General features: G+C 59.5%; 1 protein-coding gene across 2 annotated transcripts in view; it reads right to left on the bottom strand.

The window, feature by feature from the left end:
* Positions 1-4602: 4602 nt before the first annotated feature.
* Positions 4603-13635, bottom strand: part of PTPA (protein phosphatase 2 phosphatase activator) — a 32907-nt gene continuing 23874 nt past the window's right edge. For both annotated transcript variants that reach the window (XM_061433794.1, XM_061433795.1), the window contains exons 9-10: positions 9903-10010; positions 4603-5959 (exon numbers count right to left, since the gene is read on the bottom strand). In XM_061433794.1, coding sequence (XP_061289778.1) covers positions 5879-5959; positions 9903-10010 — 189 coding nt within the window. In that variant the 3' untranslated portion in view covers positions 4603-5878. The remainder of the gene's footprint in view (positions 5960-9902; positions 10011-13635) is intronic.

Below are 13635 nucleotides of genomic sequence, written 5' to 3'. Positions count from 1 at the left end.
GAACACCAAGCAGAGAAGCTGTTTCTGCAAAGCAAACGGCCCCCTACCAGCCCAACTTCCAACTAGATGGCTGCCCCCCGCCCCCCGAGTCCCCTTGAAGATCCTGGAGCAGCTGCACAGGCACACGGCAGCCAGGTGTGCCGAGTGCTCAGAGCAGGGACAGGTGGGTGGTCACACAAGCACACCCAGGACATCTGCCTGGTCTAGGGGGGCGAGGTGAGGATCTCAGAAGAAGTAAGGCCTCAGCTGAGCCCTGAAAAAGGACCAGGGGCTCCCAGAGGGGGAAGGAGTTCTGGGGAAGCGGCCGAACCCTAATTATTCAGTGGCCCCGGGGGTCTGAGAAGAAGAGAGGAGGCCAGGGTCACTGGTACCGAGAGAGACAGGGTGGGAAGGGAGCCTGAGGCTGGAGCACCGGCAGGGCAGGGGGCCAGAACCTGGAAGACCCTGCAGCCTGACCCCTCTCCCCACTGGGGACAGGGTCTCAGCAGTCCCGCCAGCCTCCCCCTCAGCCAGGTCCAACAGGTCTACCCCAGAGAGCTCCTCAAACTCTGCAGCCCTGACCCACTCCTGCAAGCCCTGGGTGTTCCCAGGGTCCTCAAGAACCCCACCTTCTCCCTTGGCACCAAATCCCACCCCAACCTTCCCTTCGCAGCCCAGGGCCTCTCTCCACCCTTCACAGGGCCTTGCACGTCTCCTTCACCACCCACCAGCCCTGGCACCAGAGCCAGCTTCCAACCCTGTACTCGGACGGCTGCCCCCCATTTCCCAAATCCCGGCTGCCCCCCATTTCCCAAATCCCAGGTGGACAATGTGATTCACAGGTTTCTTTCTCTCCATCTCCACACACACACACACACACACACACACACACGTGCCCGTGATGTGAGAGTTGGACTGTGAAGAAAGCTGAGCGCTGAAGAATTGATGCTTTTGAACTGTGGTGTTGGAGAAGACTCTTGAGAGTCCCTTGGACTGCAAGGAGATCCAAGCAGTCCATTCTGAAGGAGATCAGCCCTGGGATTTCTTTGGAAGGAATGATGCTAAAGCTGAAACTCTAGTACTTTGGCCACCTCATGCGAAGAGTTGACTCATTGGAAAAGACTCTGATGCTGGGAGGGATTGGGGGCAGGAGGAGAAGGGGACAGAGGATGAGATGGCTGGATGGCATCACCGACTCGAAGGACGTGAGTTTGAGTGCACTCTGGGAGTTGGTGATGGACAGGGAGGCCTGGCGTGCTGCAATTCATGGGGTCGCAAAGAGTCGGACACGACTGAGCGACTGGACTGAACTGCACACGCCCTCCATGATCGCTGCTCTGGGTTTGCCACTACCTGCTGTGTGCGCCAGTCTTCGACGGCACTAGGGTCCAGCCCGAGCTGGTCCCTGTCATCCTGCGGCTTGTCATCTAGTGGAGAAAACAGACGGTAACTGTACACCCTGCAAAAAATTAAACACAGCGGTGCTGCACGTCTTGAGGATGTATACAGGGCTTTGGGAGCCTCGCAAAGGTGACTTGGAGCCCCCAGGGGCCTCCCCCACCTGCCCTTCCAGCGCTGCCCAACTGCCACACCTCAGTGCACAGCAGGGCCCCACCAGAACGCCCTCCATCTGTGCCCACATTCAAGGCCTGGCTGAAACATCACCACCTCCCCAGAGCCATCCCTGAGCTCCCCCAGAGTCCCTTATCCCCCTTCCTCCACAGTTGGTCCACTAGCTATTAAAAAAAAAAAAATATATATATATATATATATACACGCACGGCTGCATGGCTTCTTAGTCACGGCTCGTGGGATCTTTTGCTGCGGTATTTGGTCTTCTGTTGCTGCCCGTGCCTGCACATGCGGGTTTAGTTGCCCCAGGCACGTGAGATCTTAGTTCCTGACCAGGAATCAAATCCAAGTCCCCCACACTGGAAGGCAGATTCTTAACTTCTGGACCACCAGGGAAGTCCCTCCACTAGCTCTTATTCCTCCCACTCAGAAGTTTCTTGAAAGCTGGACACACCTTTTCATCTCTGCATTCCCCCAAATACCTTGGATGAAGCATACATAAACTTAATAATTTTTGGAATCAGGAAAAATATGTCACCTGACTTTGATACAAGTCTTAGGCACAAGAAGCCCTCACCTTTGTTCTCCTATCCAACTCTTGCCTGGGCTTTTCCTCCTAGAAAAAAACCTCTTCACTCTCATGTCCCCTGAGCATGGGTCCAGCCTTGGCCCCTTTGAGCCAGAAAGGAGCAGAGCTGGGGTTCACCTTGTGCTCTGGGGCCCCTCTGGCAGAGGGAGGTGGGAAGCCGACACCCCCGCCCCTCCAGCTTGGTGGCCAGCCCCGCTCTCAGATTCCCCGGGACCCAGTGACAGCGTGCAGCCATCCTTCACTGAGCACCCGGTGGGTGGGAGGCACAGACCCTCGCCAGGTTCCACCTTCCCGGTCCTGCTGGGCTTCCCACCCAGCCCCAAGTCCTGGCTCACACCCCGCCTTTTCCCACCCCAGGGGCAGTTGATGGCCTTGTCTCACGTCTCCGTAGGATTCATCTAATGGATGCTCCTCTGTCAGAAAGGACAAGCACCTCCTGGCACCTTCTCCAAGGCCCGCTCCATCACTTGGCCTCTCCCGCCAGCATCACCACCTTCCCGCCTCTCCTGGGTCTTTCCCAGCCTACAGTGGACACAGCAGCCTGCAACCGGCCTGAACGTCTCCTGCCCCAAAGCCTTCCCTCATCTCAGGCCCCCACCCACCCACGCACCCCCCATCTCTGCTCACTTCTCAACAAAAAAGGGGAGGTGAACTCTCAAGAGCAAGGCCCTGCTGCACACTCCTCCTTCTGGACTGGGGTCTTGTGGGGGAAGGGGCACTCTGGGCTTCCACGAGCCCATCAAGCCTCATTGTGAGCGTCTGGCTCACCTGCACCTGTGTGTTCTGTTCCCCATCGCTGCCCCCAGCCCGCACTCCCCACCCCCTCAGCTGGAGCAGCCCTTGCTAAGGATGGCCCCTTCTCTGACCTTAGTCACATGTCCGGCAGGTCACCGCCACCTCCAGGGCCTTGACCTTGAGGTCCCCCACAGCTCCCCTGCAGGTCTACCCAGAGTCAGCCCCTTCTCTCCTTCACCCCCAGCTCCCGGCAAGCAGGGAGCCTGGGACCCATCACTCGCTGACCTGTCCCTGATCAGCTCCAGCAGCCTGCCCACACCTCCTGTTGGCAGCTGACAACCTCTGCCACCCCCAACACCACATCCTCACTCTGCTCTGCCCCGACCAGAGGAAGTGGCATCAAGCTGCACGTCCCAAGAAGTGGGGGTCTTCTTGGCTCCTCTTTTCCTTCTAGCACTTTCTTCCTGTTGGCGATACTCTGAACAAACACAGCCTAAACCAGACCACTTACCACCTCTACCCTGAACCCTAATCCAGGCCACCAGTCTCGCAGGCGCAGACCAGGGCCACCTCTGCCCACACTCCAGGCCCTTTTCAGGTGCAAAACCCTCCGCAGCTTCCCAAAGACTACTCCAGCCGAGCTGGACTCCAAACACCAACACAGAGCTCACAAGGGCCCCTCCACCCCCCAACCCCCACCGCCCCCAAGCCTGGCTTCCTCCCCCTCCCCTCCCCAGAGGGGCTCCGCCACTGCTGCTGCTCCCCCGCCTTTGCCAGCAGATCCTTCTCCTCTTTGGGGTCTCAGCTCGGGTCATTCCTGACCCTTGTAACTCAAGTACCTTGCTGACCCTCTCAATTGCTCTCCTTTTCTTCTTTATAGTAATGCACCACCACCTAACAATCTTGGTATGTTTAGAGTTACTGTCATCAACATTAGAATGCGGAAAGTACAGCCACTACTTGAAAAATGAATGAATCCCAGAATCCATGACCTAAGTTATCACTTTGCTCATTTTTCTGAGGAGAGGCTCAGACATGAAGTCAACTATCAGGGTCTCCAAGCCACCAAGCTGCGCGGGCTTTGGGTTGAACTCAATCAGTCTGACTCCAAAGGCAGGGCTCTTGGCCACCAGGCTCTCCTTACTCTGTGCGAGGCCTCCCCTCCGAGGCTGGGCCAAAGGCCAAGGGATCTTGTTTTTGGAGGAGGCTCGTCTGAAGACAGAAGCCAAGTCTAGGGCACAGCAGCCCAACCCAGACTTCCAACTCCAGCAAGACATGGACATGAGGAGTGGAGAGTGTGTAGAGGGTACCCCCTTAAAAACTTCAGGGGCCCAGTTCACAAGTCAGTCAGGCCCAATCCAATGACTGCTCAGGCCAGTTCAGGGCTGACCCAGGGGCTCAGAATAGCCACAGTGACCGCAGAGCGTTTGCTGTGTGCCAGGCCCTGTGCTGAGGACTTCACACCCCACACTGGCTCCTCACAATCACCCTATGTGTATCCCCATTTTATAGATGAGGAAGCTGAGGATCAGAGAGAATCAGTAATTTACCTAAGACCTTGCAGCTGGGCGTGGTGACAACCAGGATTTGAACTCAGGGCCCCCAGGCCTCAGCTGAAACAGCTCAAGCCCTAGACTCCTTGGCCCAAGGGAAGGGGACTTGATAGGGGACAGACTGCCGTGTGGAGGGAACAAGCGCATGGCATAAAGACACGCCTCACACAGGCAGCAGGTGCAAGACAGAGGCTTTAATCTGAACAGCAATGAAGGCGCCAGGCCAGGGAGGCCCTGGGGGCACAGGGGAGGAGGAGCCAGGAAGGCGGTGGTGTGGGGGCCCTGGGGGGAGGCAGGCGCTGAGCCTCTCCTAGGAAACTATTTCTGTGACTCTGGCGGCCCCTGTCCCAGCCTCTGCCCAGGCCACCGGCCCAGACGCGAAGGCCAAGCCCCTCGATTGTGCTTCTCAGGTGCTCCCCCTTCCCAGAAGGGTGGGTGGGCCCAGATACGGGGAGGGGCAGCGGAGAGTCAGGACTGGAAGCAGCCCTCCCCCAGAAGAAAACTCTGGAGGTGGCCGGCTGTTGCTAGCAGCCCCCAGTCCGGACCAGCCCTGCCCCTGCCCATCCTCACAGCTTCTCCTGGAGCCCCACCGGGCAAGTCCGGGGAGGCAGCAGGACGAGGGGCTGGGAAGCAGCGCCAAGGGCTTGCAGAAGCAGCAGCAATGAGGGAGCAGGAGCAGCCGGAGAATGCAGGGAGCAGCCCAGGTGCTACACGGCGGCAACCGGCCCCAGCCCACCCTCTTTCCTCCAGAGTTTCTGCCACCCGCTCCCAGCCAGGGAGAGCCTGGGGAGCAAGCCCTGCCGGGCCCTCCAGAGGGTTCCCTGGAGCCAGAGAGCAGAAAAGCAAGGATGAGGCACTGGACACAGGGGCCCCCACAGGCTGGGGGTCAGCATGAGGAAGAGGTGGGAGGGTCACCGGCCAGAAGAGTCCACGCTTCTCCCTTCCCAACCCCATCCCAGGCTGGCTGCCAGCCTCAGCCTCCAGCCCTCAGGACCCCCAGACACCCACCCAAACATGGCTTAGGAAACTGCCCCACCCCGCGGGGGAAGCAGCTGCTCCAACCCCTAGAAAGGCAACCTGCGAGGGAAAGCAATGGCCACAGCAGAGTACCTACCCCCACCCACAGTGGCCGGGTCAGCCTGGGCTCAGATGGGACTGAATGGAAGGAGAGGGAGGCCAGGGCAGGAGCAGGGCCCCGGGACCCTGCGCCGGCCCCCTCACCTTGCCCGTCCACGCAGGGCAAGGCGGGAAACTGGCCACACTTTGGTCACTTCTCCTGACCTGGGTCCTTCAGCCCTATGCCCTGAGCCTCTATCAGCCCCGTACTCAGCACCCACCCCAGTAAACAGCCTCTCATCAAACAGAAAGAACAAGGGGAGGGGGTGGGGAGGGGGCAGCAGCTGGAGTTGGGGAGGGCAGGCACGGGAACGGCAGCCAGGACAGGCTGCTCTCAGCATGACGACATGACGGGATGGATGGGCAGGAGGCTCCCGAACTTGAAGTGCTGGATCACGGGGAACTTCTCCAGGCACTGCGAGGAGAAAGGGCGGAGAGGACAGGTGAGAGCTGCGTGGTGCCCTGCCAAGCCCCGCCTGGCCGCTCAGGCCTCGGAGAGACCCCCGGACGACTCCCATGTGCGGCTGCAGCAGGTGTCCGTCCAGGGCCAAGGAAGTGGCCCGGTCCCAGAGCAGCCCCCAAGCCTCTGGGGAAGAACAGAGCTTCCCACCCGTTCCTGACCAGCCCTTCCCACCCAAAGCCACCCACTCCACAACAATCAGGCCAGGCCCTAGTAAGGACAGGAGAGTAAGAGACAGGGAGGAGATGGGGGAGAAGGCAGCTCAACCCCATAAGGCAGCAGCAAAGAAGAGGGGCAGCCAAGTGACACCACTAGGCCCAGAGGGATGAGCTGGGGCCCAGAGGGGAAAAGAACCCTCCAGACCACGGGGACCCCTTGCCCAGGGCCCGCCCTGAAGAGGCATGGGGATACACCGGGATGCCAGCTAAGATGGGCCCAAGGCCCGTTTTCCCACTTTTCAGTTCTCCAGACTGAAAAAGCCATCCTGGCACTTCAGAGTGAGACAGAAAGAACCGGCTGACAGAAAGAACCTCAACTCCCCCTACCACAGGGCAATTCCCAGCAGCCCAGTGCTCGGGCAGAGGACAAGCGCAATGGGCAGGGGGATGGCTGCCTGAAGCCAGTCGGGCCAGGGCCTCGGCCCAGGGCTGCGGCAGAGGAGGGGAGACGGGAGAAGCAGAGCCTGCCGTCTGGCCCAGGCACCGTGTCCGCATCACGAGGGGCCCGAAAAGGAGGGGGGCCACCCCCACCCCCCGCGTCAGCCCACCACACAGGCAGCAGCCCCGTGCATGCAAGGGAAGGGGGCTTCCTCTCAGACCTCTGGCTGCACAGGCAGGCAGGATGTGCACCTCCTGGCTGGGGTGGAACAGGGTTTTGGCCTCAGAGAGGGCAAGGGTCCCATCCTGTTACTGTCCCCTTCTCCTGCTACCTCAGAGGAACAAAGGCCAGCGTTGGCCCGGGGTCCATGACCTCAAGAGCCAGCAGCAAAGATGAAGGGGCCTTTGCCATGGGGGTGGGGGGGGTGGGGTGGGAGGGTGTGTGTGTGTGTGTGTGTGTGTGTGCGCGTGCGTGCGCGCGTGTTTGTGTCTGTCTCTCAGAGTCAGGGATGGTCCACAAAGCCTGAAGAGGGCCTGGAGGTGAGCAGGAAGGGAAATCTCTGATGATGGAAGGATGGGGAGCTAAGCTGTGTGAGGGAGCAGAGCTCCAGGCCACAGTCAGACCCTGGGCCTGGGGCAGACAAAGTGGGGGGCAGGCAGCTGGGGGTGGCCCCTGGCGGGGAGGAGCAGCAAATCCAGGCCAGAGGCAAAGGCAGCTGCCATTGTGCTTAGATCATGGAGGAAGTGGTAGGAGTTTGTCAAAGGGGGGCCCCCTAGGGCCCTGGAATTCCAGAAAGAGTCAAAGGTCAACCTGCTTCTAGCTTTCAGGCCTGAGAAGTTATAAAGGCAAGAGGCTTAGGGGACTTGAGCAGGGGTTCTGTTCACTCTGCCCTCAGGGATCCCCCAAACAAGCTTCCCCAGGGCCAGGGGGAGGTGAGGAACTGGGCTAAAGGCAAAGGGCTGCTTGGGGCAAAAGAAGTGGAGCGCCAGGGTCACAGCAGAGGCGCCTCAGGCCACGCCTCTTCTCCAGAGCAGTGACCTGTGCCGGCAATACCTGTGCTCTGGACAGAGCAACTGCTTCAGCCAAGCTGAGTCCAGACCTTCCAGCGGGCGGCCCTCCCAGCTCCCAGTGAGTCAGGGAGAGAAGGAGCTCCTCGGTCCTGACAGACCCTTCTGAAGGGAACACCTGCATGGGGCCAGCCCTCAGGAAAGACAGGCCCACCCCAACAAGGGCCCCAGAAGCATCTGGTTCTTCCACTCAGAAAGGCCGAGACAGGCAGCTTGAAGATGCAGACAGTTGGGCCCAAGCGCCAGGCCCAGACAGGCCTTCGTGGCAACTCAGGGCAGCTCCCCTCCCGCAGCCAACTCTGTCTCGGGCTCTGGCCTCTGCTAAACTCCCTCTGTACTTCAGAACTGGCAGGCCTCGGAGGTCCCCAAGGACCCAAGGTCCCTAAGGACCGGAACCCATCTGGAAGAACGAGTCCACTCCTAGCTTTCCTCTGCTCAGAGAGTGTGCGACTCCACAACCCCAGGGATCACAGACTAAGGGTGACCTGCTGGCAACTTATAAATGGCTGCTGCAGGTTACAGGGACTCGGTGGCCCTAGACTTAAGAGTCAGCGAGTCCCAGGGTTGTCCTACCAAGGCGTGGCCACCACACAGCGGCTGGCAGGCTGCGTGCAGCCAGAGCCGCAATTTCTGGGTTTCAGGAAGGGCGCTGGGTTATCTGCTCAGCGCTCCCTCTGTCTGGTCCTGAGCTGCGGGCAGTTTGCAGTCGCTGACCTCCTGTGTTCAACAGCCAGAGACACACGGACAATTGTTCTACCTTCGACCGCTTTGTTTGTGCGGCACCATCAGGGCTGCAGTCTTACCCTGCTCCTCCAGCCAGGGTTCTTTTGCCTCTGGACAAAGGTAGGGACCGGAGGCAGGGCCTCCTGTTCCGCCCTTAGGGGCCCAGGTCAAGATAAGTTTAGTCACTCAAGTAAGAGCCTGCAGGAAGGACAGCATCTAAGATCCTAGGCAGGGAAGGCACCAGAGTCCAGCCTATGGAGAGGTGGGGGGTGGGAGGGCCTGGAGGGGGCGGCAGCGGGGAGACCCCTTCAGCATCCACTGTGGGACTGGGGTGGGGAGGGGTCGAGAACAACAGGACACACAGAGGGCAGTGCCCTGGGGACTCTCCAGCAGGAGGGCCAGTGTGGAGGGCTGAGGGCCGGATGGAGCCTGCCCAGCCCCAGCAAAGGCTCCTCTCAGATTAGAGAGGTATGTGGGCTGGAACCTAAACACAGGATGTGAAGTCCAGAGGAAGAGGACCGGAGGGGGAGGAGGCGGAAGGGAGGGAGAGGGCCAGGCCTGGTCAGTCCCAGCACCTTTAACCCCTTCAGGGCGGCACAGAGGGATCCAGGCCACTGGAAGCGCTGGTACTCCCAGCCACACCCAGCGCCCTGTACCCTACCCTTCCTGCTCCTCTGCCTCTGCTGACGGCCCTGAGTGAGCTCTGGCTGTAAGGAGGCCACCTAGACAACCTTCCCCTTCCCTGGAGAGGGATGACCAAGGGTCGAGAGAGAAGCACCTCCAGAACAACACCTGAGACCACCAGCCGAAGGGTGAAAAGAGGGGAGTTTGGGACCCACTGCTCCGGGTGAGGGACTTCACGCCAGGCCCTCCCGGGTCAAGGTCAAGCAGTTCTAGGACTGGTCTGCCTAAGATGTGGAAGAGCTAGAGTAAAGAACAGGGTGGGAAGAAATGTCTCCTCCCTACTTGCCAGAGAAAAAGTCACGTCCTTGGAGGGGAGAAGGTTGCCAAGGAGGACGAGCAGAGGGGGCAGGAAAGGGGGTGGCCGCCCCCCAGCAGGGGGACCTCCGGAGGCCCACACCTCTCCCTGCTGCTCTGACTGGAGAGCAGGGAGGACCCCAGAAGTGGTTATTAAAAATGTAGCCCTGGGCCTCCCCACAAGACCTCCCACCTGCCCAGCTATCAGACACACCAAGGTGGGAGAAACATCATTTTGGATGACGTCTCCAAAGGATAGAGCCTTTTCCCAAGCCTGTTTCCTTTATCGCGTCCCCACAGGACAGAGCTGAGAAGTGCCTCCAGCCATTTGACAAGTGGGAACAGAGACCCAGGAGCAGCAGGGTCTGGCCTCAGTCACAGGGCTTTTCTGGCTGCCCATCCCAAAGACAGAGATTCACAGGCCTCAGGTGTCAGAAGGGGCTGGCCCACAACTCAGAGCTGGACAGAGAGCAGAACAGTGGGGTGGGGGTGAGGGCGCCCAGAACCGAGAGTGCCAGCCAGTCCCCACTCACCTCGGCCTTATACATGCGGATGAGACCCTGGTTCACTTTGGACCAGGAGGGGACAGCGCTGATGTTCCACAGCTGGTTGGAGTGTTCTGCAAAGGGGCCTGTCTTCATCTGGAAAAGAAGAGTTCACAAGCTGGAGATGTGGGCCCTGGAGCCTACCACCTGCTCCCTGCAGCAAGGCTGCTCCAGCACACACATGTGTACACACACACAACATGTAAGCACATACATACACATGTAAACACACAGACGTACATACAGACACACGCACACACACTCTCACGAAGACCAGGTGGCAGCAGGCACCTATGGGGTGGCAGTCGTGCAGGCAGGCGCATGTGTGCATATGCCCACGTGCACGCATACATACACATGTGCCAGAGACAGGGTCTCTCTTGGCCTGCCACAGGGAGAGCTGGAAGAGCCTAGGGAAGGGTCGGTTTGGGAGAGGGCCTGGACCAAGCCCAAGCACCTGACTGCCTTCTTCATGGGAGGTGGAGGGAAGAAGGAAAAGAGGGGAAAAACACGGGTCACCTGCAGCAGATGCGGGAGGAACGTCTTTAGAAAGCCAGCCTGACCTGGCAGCCGAGTGGAGAAGGGATGGCAACCCCAGCAGCGAGAGACAGGCAGGAGCAAGGACCGTACGGTCCCAGTCCCTCCTCTTGGAAGAAATCCTGCAGCAGGCCCAGTGGAGCCTCCATGATCTCAGAAACCAGCACTGAGACGAGGAAGCGCGTGCGCCTGAGTGCACCCCTCAGACAGCACAAGGCCAGCACATCTGTATTTATTAACAGGCAGTTCACAATCCCCTCCACACTGCCCCCTCCCCGGCTGATGCTGGGGGACGGGACCCTGAGCACAGGCATCAAAAGAAAAAGTCTGAAAAGCAGAGGCTGAGCTGGTGAGAAAGCTGACTTGGACCTCGAGTAGGTGGAAGGTTCCAGAAGAGGCTATGTGTGGAGGCGGGGCTGGTGGAAAGCTGTTCCAGGGAGAAGGGATGGGGGTCCCTCAGCCCTCTCTCTGTATTGGGCATGAGTGCGGGTCCCACGAGCACAAAGCCCTCACCCATGGCTGTGGACTCGCCTGGTGACCCACTCTCTCACTCCCCCAGTGAGGGCAACACTTACAAAACTGCAAGATCAAAGCTGAAAAAGCTGCCATTTTACTTAACCCTGTCATCTCCCTTCCCTGGCCCAAGTCCCCCCGCAAAAACCTGTCTCAACCCCCAGGTTCAGGAGCATGGACAATAGGCTCCTTCCCTGAGCAGTGAGGCCACAGCCCAAGGTCCCCACTGGGCTTCTCCTGGGCCGGTCCCTTCACCCAGACTTCCCCCTCCTCTCTCTAAGACTCCTTCCTCCAGGAAGGCAGCCAGGAGCCCCCAGCCTGCAGGCGCTGGTCCTCGCCCTCAGAGCTTTGTTCTGGAGCCCCACTCCATCAGACTCCACCCCATCCTCCCCTCGCCCCGCCCCTTCCCCAGGCACCCTGCCCCACGGGAGTAGTGCCAGGCTCCAGCCCTCTCTTGCATACTTCCAGGCCCTGAGAAGCTCAGGGATCACTGGAGCTATAGAACCAGTCTCACTCTGGACTGAGCCCTGTGAGAAACCACCCAGGAGGCACCCTGCTGGCCTCTGTCACAGCTGCAGCTCCATGAGTCTGCTCAGCAAGGGCTCTTCGGCCAAGGCTAGCAAAGGGGTGTGGGGAAACCAGAGGTTCTGCTTGCTGGGCCAGCCTTCCCTACTAGGGGCATGGGATGGTGAGCCAAAAGGCCTCTCTGGCACCCTTTCATAGCCAGGGGGAGGCCTGAGCCCTGAGGCCCCAGAGGTCCTAGCCCCCTCCCTGGAAAGGCCAAAGATGCTTTCTCTGCCCCACCCCCCCTCCACCCTTCAGCCCTTTGGAAGGAGTCTCTGTAACTCTGGAAAGGAAGACAGATGAGGGGAAAAAGGAATGGGGTCGAGAAGACAGAAAAAAATTAGCTCATTCTAGCCACAAAGGGAGAAGAGAAAGCTAGAACGAGCAAGCAAGCTGCAGTCCCGCAGTGACCCCAGGGGAATTGTGTGAGTCAGAGCAGCCATATTGAGCAGGAAATTACTCACAGACGCTGCGTTCCTGCCTCTCCACTCCCAAGAGAATCGGCCTTTTGTAAATGGTTCCTCTGTCAGTAACTGAGGGGGGATGGGGGGGGGGGGAGGCTCTGCACAGCGCCTTCCTGTCAGCTCCTTCCCTTCCAGCTGAAATCTGATCCCTCCCTTCCCAAAACTCCAAATTTAGAAGCCAGATTGAAACTGAAATCCTTCTCCTGCCTGCCCTGGGCTCTTAAAGGCGCCAGAGCTGCGTTTCCTGAGGTGGAGAAGCCTGCCCCGTGAGGGCCTCGTGTGGGAGGCCCAGGGCCACCAGGGCAGGTCCCAGGCTGGCCCGGTCTCCTTTCCAACTCTTGTCTGTTCAGTCTCCCAGTTGCACCAGCCCTAGCGAATCCCTGGTTTTGCAGAGGCAACACTGCCCCCGTCCCAGCCACAGCACACAGGCCATGGCACACAGAGCTCCTTGCAGCCGTCAGTCAGGGCCTCCCTCACCACCACCGAGGGGCTGCGAAAGCCCTGTCTGGGTGCTGAGCCCAGACTCTGGAGAACTAGCACAATGTGTGCCCTCAACAGGAACCGCGCCAGCCGGCTCAGGGCGGGCCAAATGGGTGAGAAGGGCCCCTGCCAGCACTCTGAGCTCTGCGGCATGCCCCTGCTAGCATCCAGCACCTCCCACCACGCCCAAGCACCAGACCCAGGGTGAGAACCAGGCCTTGAACAGAGGGTGCAGAACAACCTAGAACTCGAGGGCCTGCCGGCCTCCTCCCAGTTCACGCCTCTACCTCGTCTATTATCAAAACCTCCGCTAAGTTCAGTGTGTCTTTAGCACCACCTAGCGGCCACTGTAGGACTTCCTCTAGCAGAAGACCTGCGTCCCAAATTTTGGGAAGGCTTTTGGGTTTTTATACATACCGAGCATAATCAAACAAATAAACAAAAATACAAAATTTTAACGTGGAGTCAATTCCCATATTCCCTGAGGCCCAGCCTGGTTTTCTACCTCATTAGTTACTAATAGGGGCCCTGGGGCTTGGCCAGCCACCTGGGGGAGCCTAACCAGCTTAGCCTCTTAGAGGGGCCAGCGAAGCCACCCCTTCTCCCCGCCCAGCCCCAGGTGTCTCCGGGCTCTTCAGACCCTCCCGACCTAGTCTGGAGTCAGCAGCATGTGACTGGCTCTCAAGGCAGCCAACCAGGCTGCCCTGGAGTCCTTCCGACCTTGGGGTGCCTACAGTGCTGAAGGCAGCAGATCTCAGGGAATGAAGCGGCGGCCACTCAGCCGTCAGAACAGGCTTCATTTGCTGACTTGGAAAAACGTGTCATTCCCCTCTGGCCTCTGGAGTTTGGCAGAGGCCTGAGCCGAATGCTGACCAGGAGAGCCTGCAGCTACGGCTGTTTAACCAGGCGGCCCTCTCTTTAGGGGACAGAATGGGCAGCAGAGAGAGCAGCCCCCACAGGGAGGGGGGATCCACGAGAGTGCCAGGGAGGTCGCTGGGGCCAGGGGAATGCTTGTAGGCATCAGGAAAGAGAATGTGGGCAGGACCTCTGCAGGAGGCCCCTTGGAAGTCTGTGGGGGTCAGGCACTAGGCAGGGAAGCTGAAAAGGCTTCTTGAGAGGCCCCCAAAGCAGTGGGCCCCCACCTTTGATGCACAGTCACCTGG

Source organism: Bos javanicus, chromosome 11 (assembly GCF_032452875.1).
Source record: "Bos javanicus breed banteng chromosome 11, ARS-OSU_banteng_1.0, whole genome shotgun sequence".
NCBI classification, from domain to species: Eukaryota; Metazoa; Chordata; class Mammalia; order Artiodactyla; family Bovidae; genus Bos; species Bos javanicus.
This window is presented reverse-complemented; position numbering and strand designations above follow the sequence as displayed.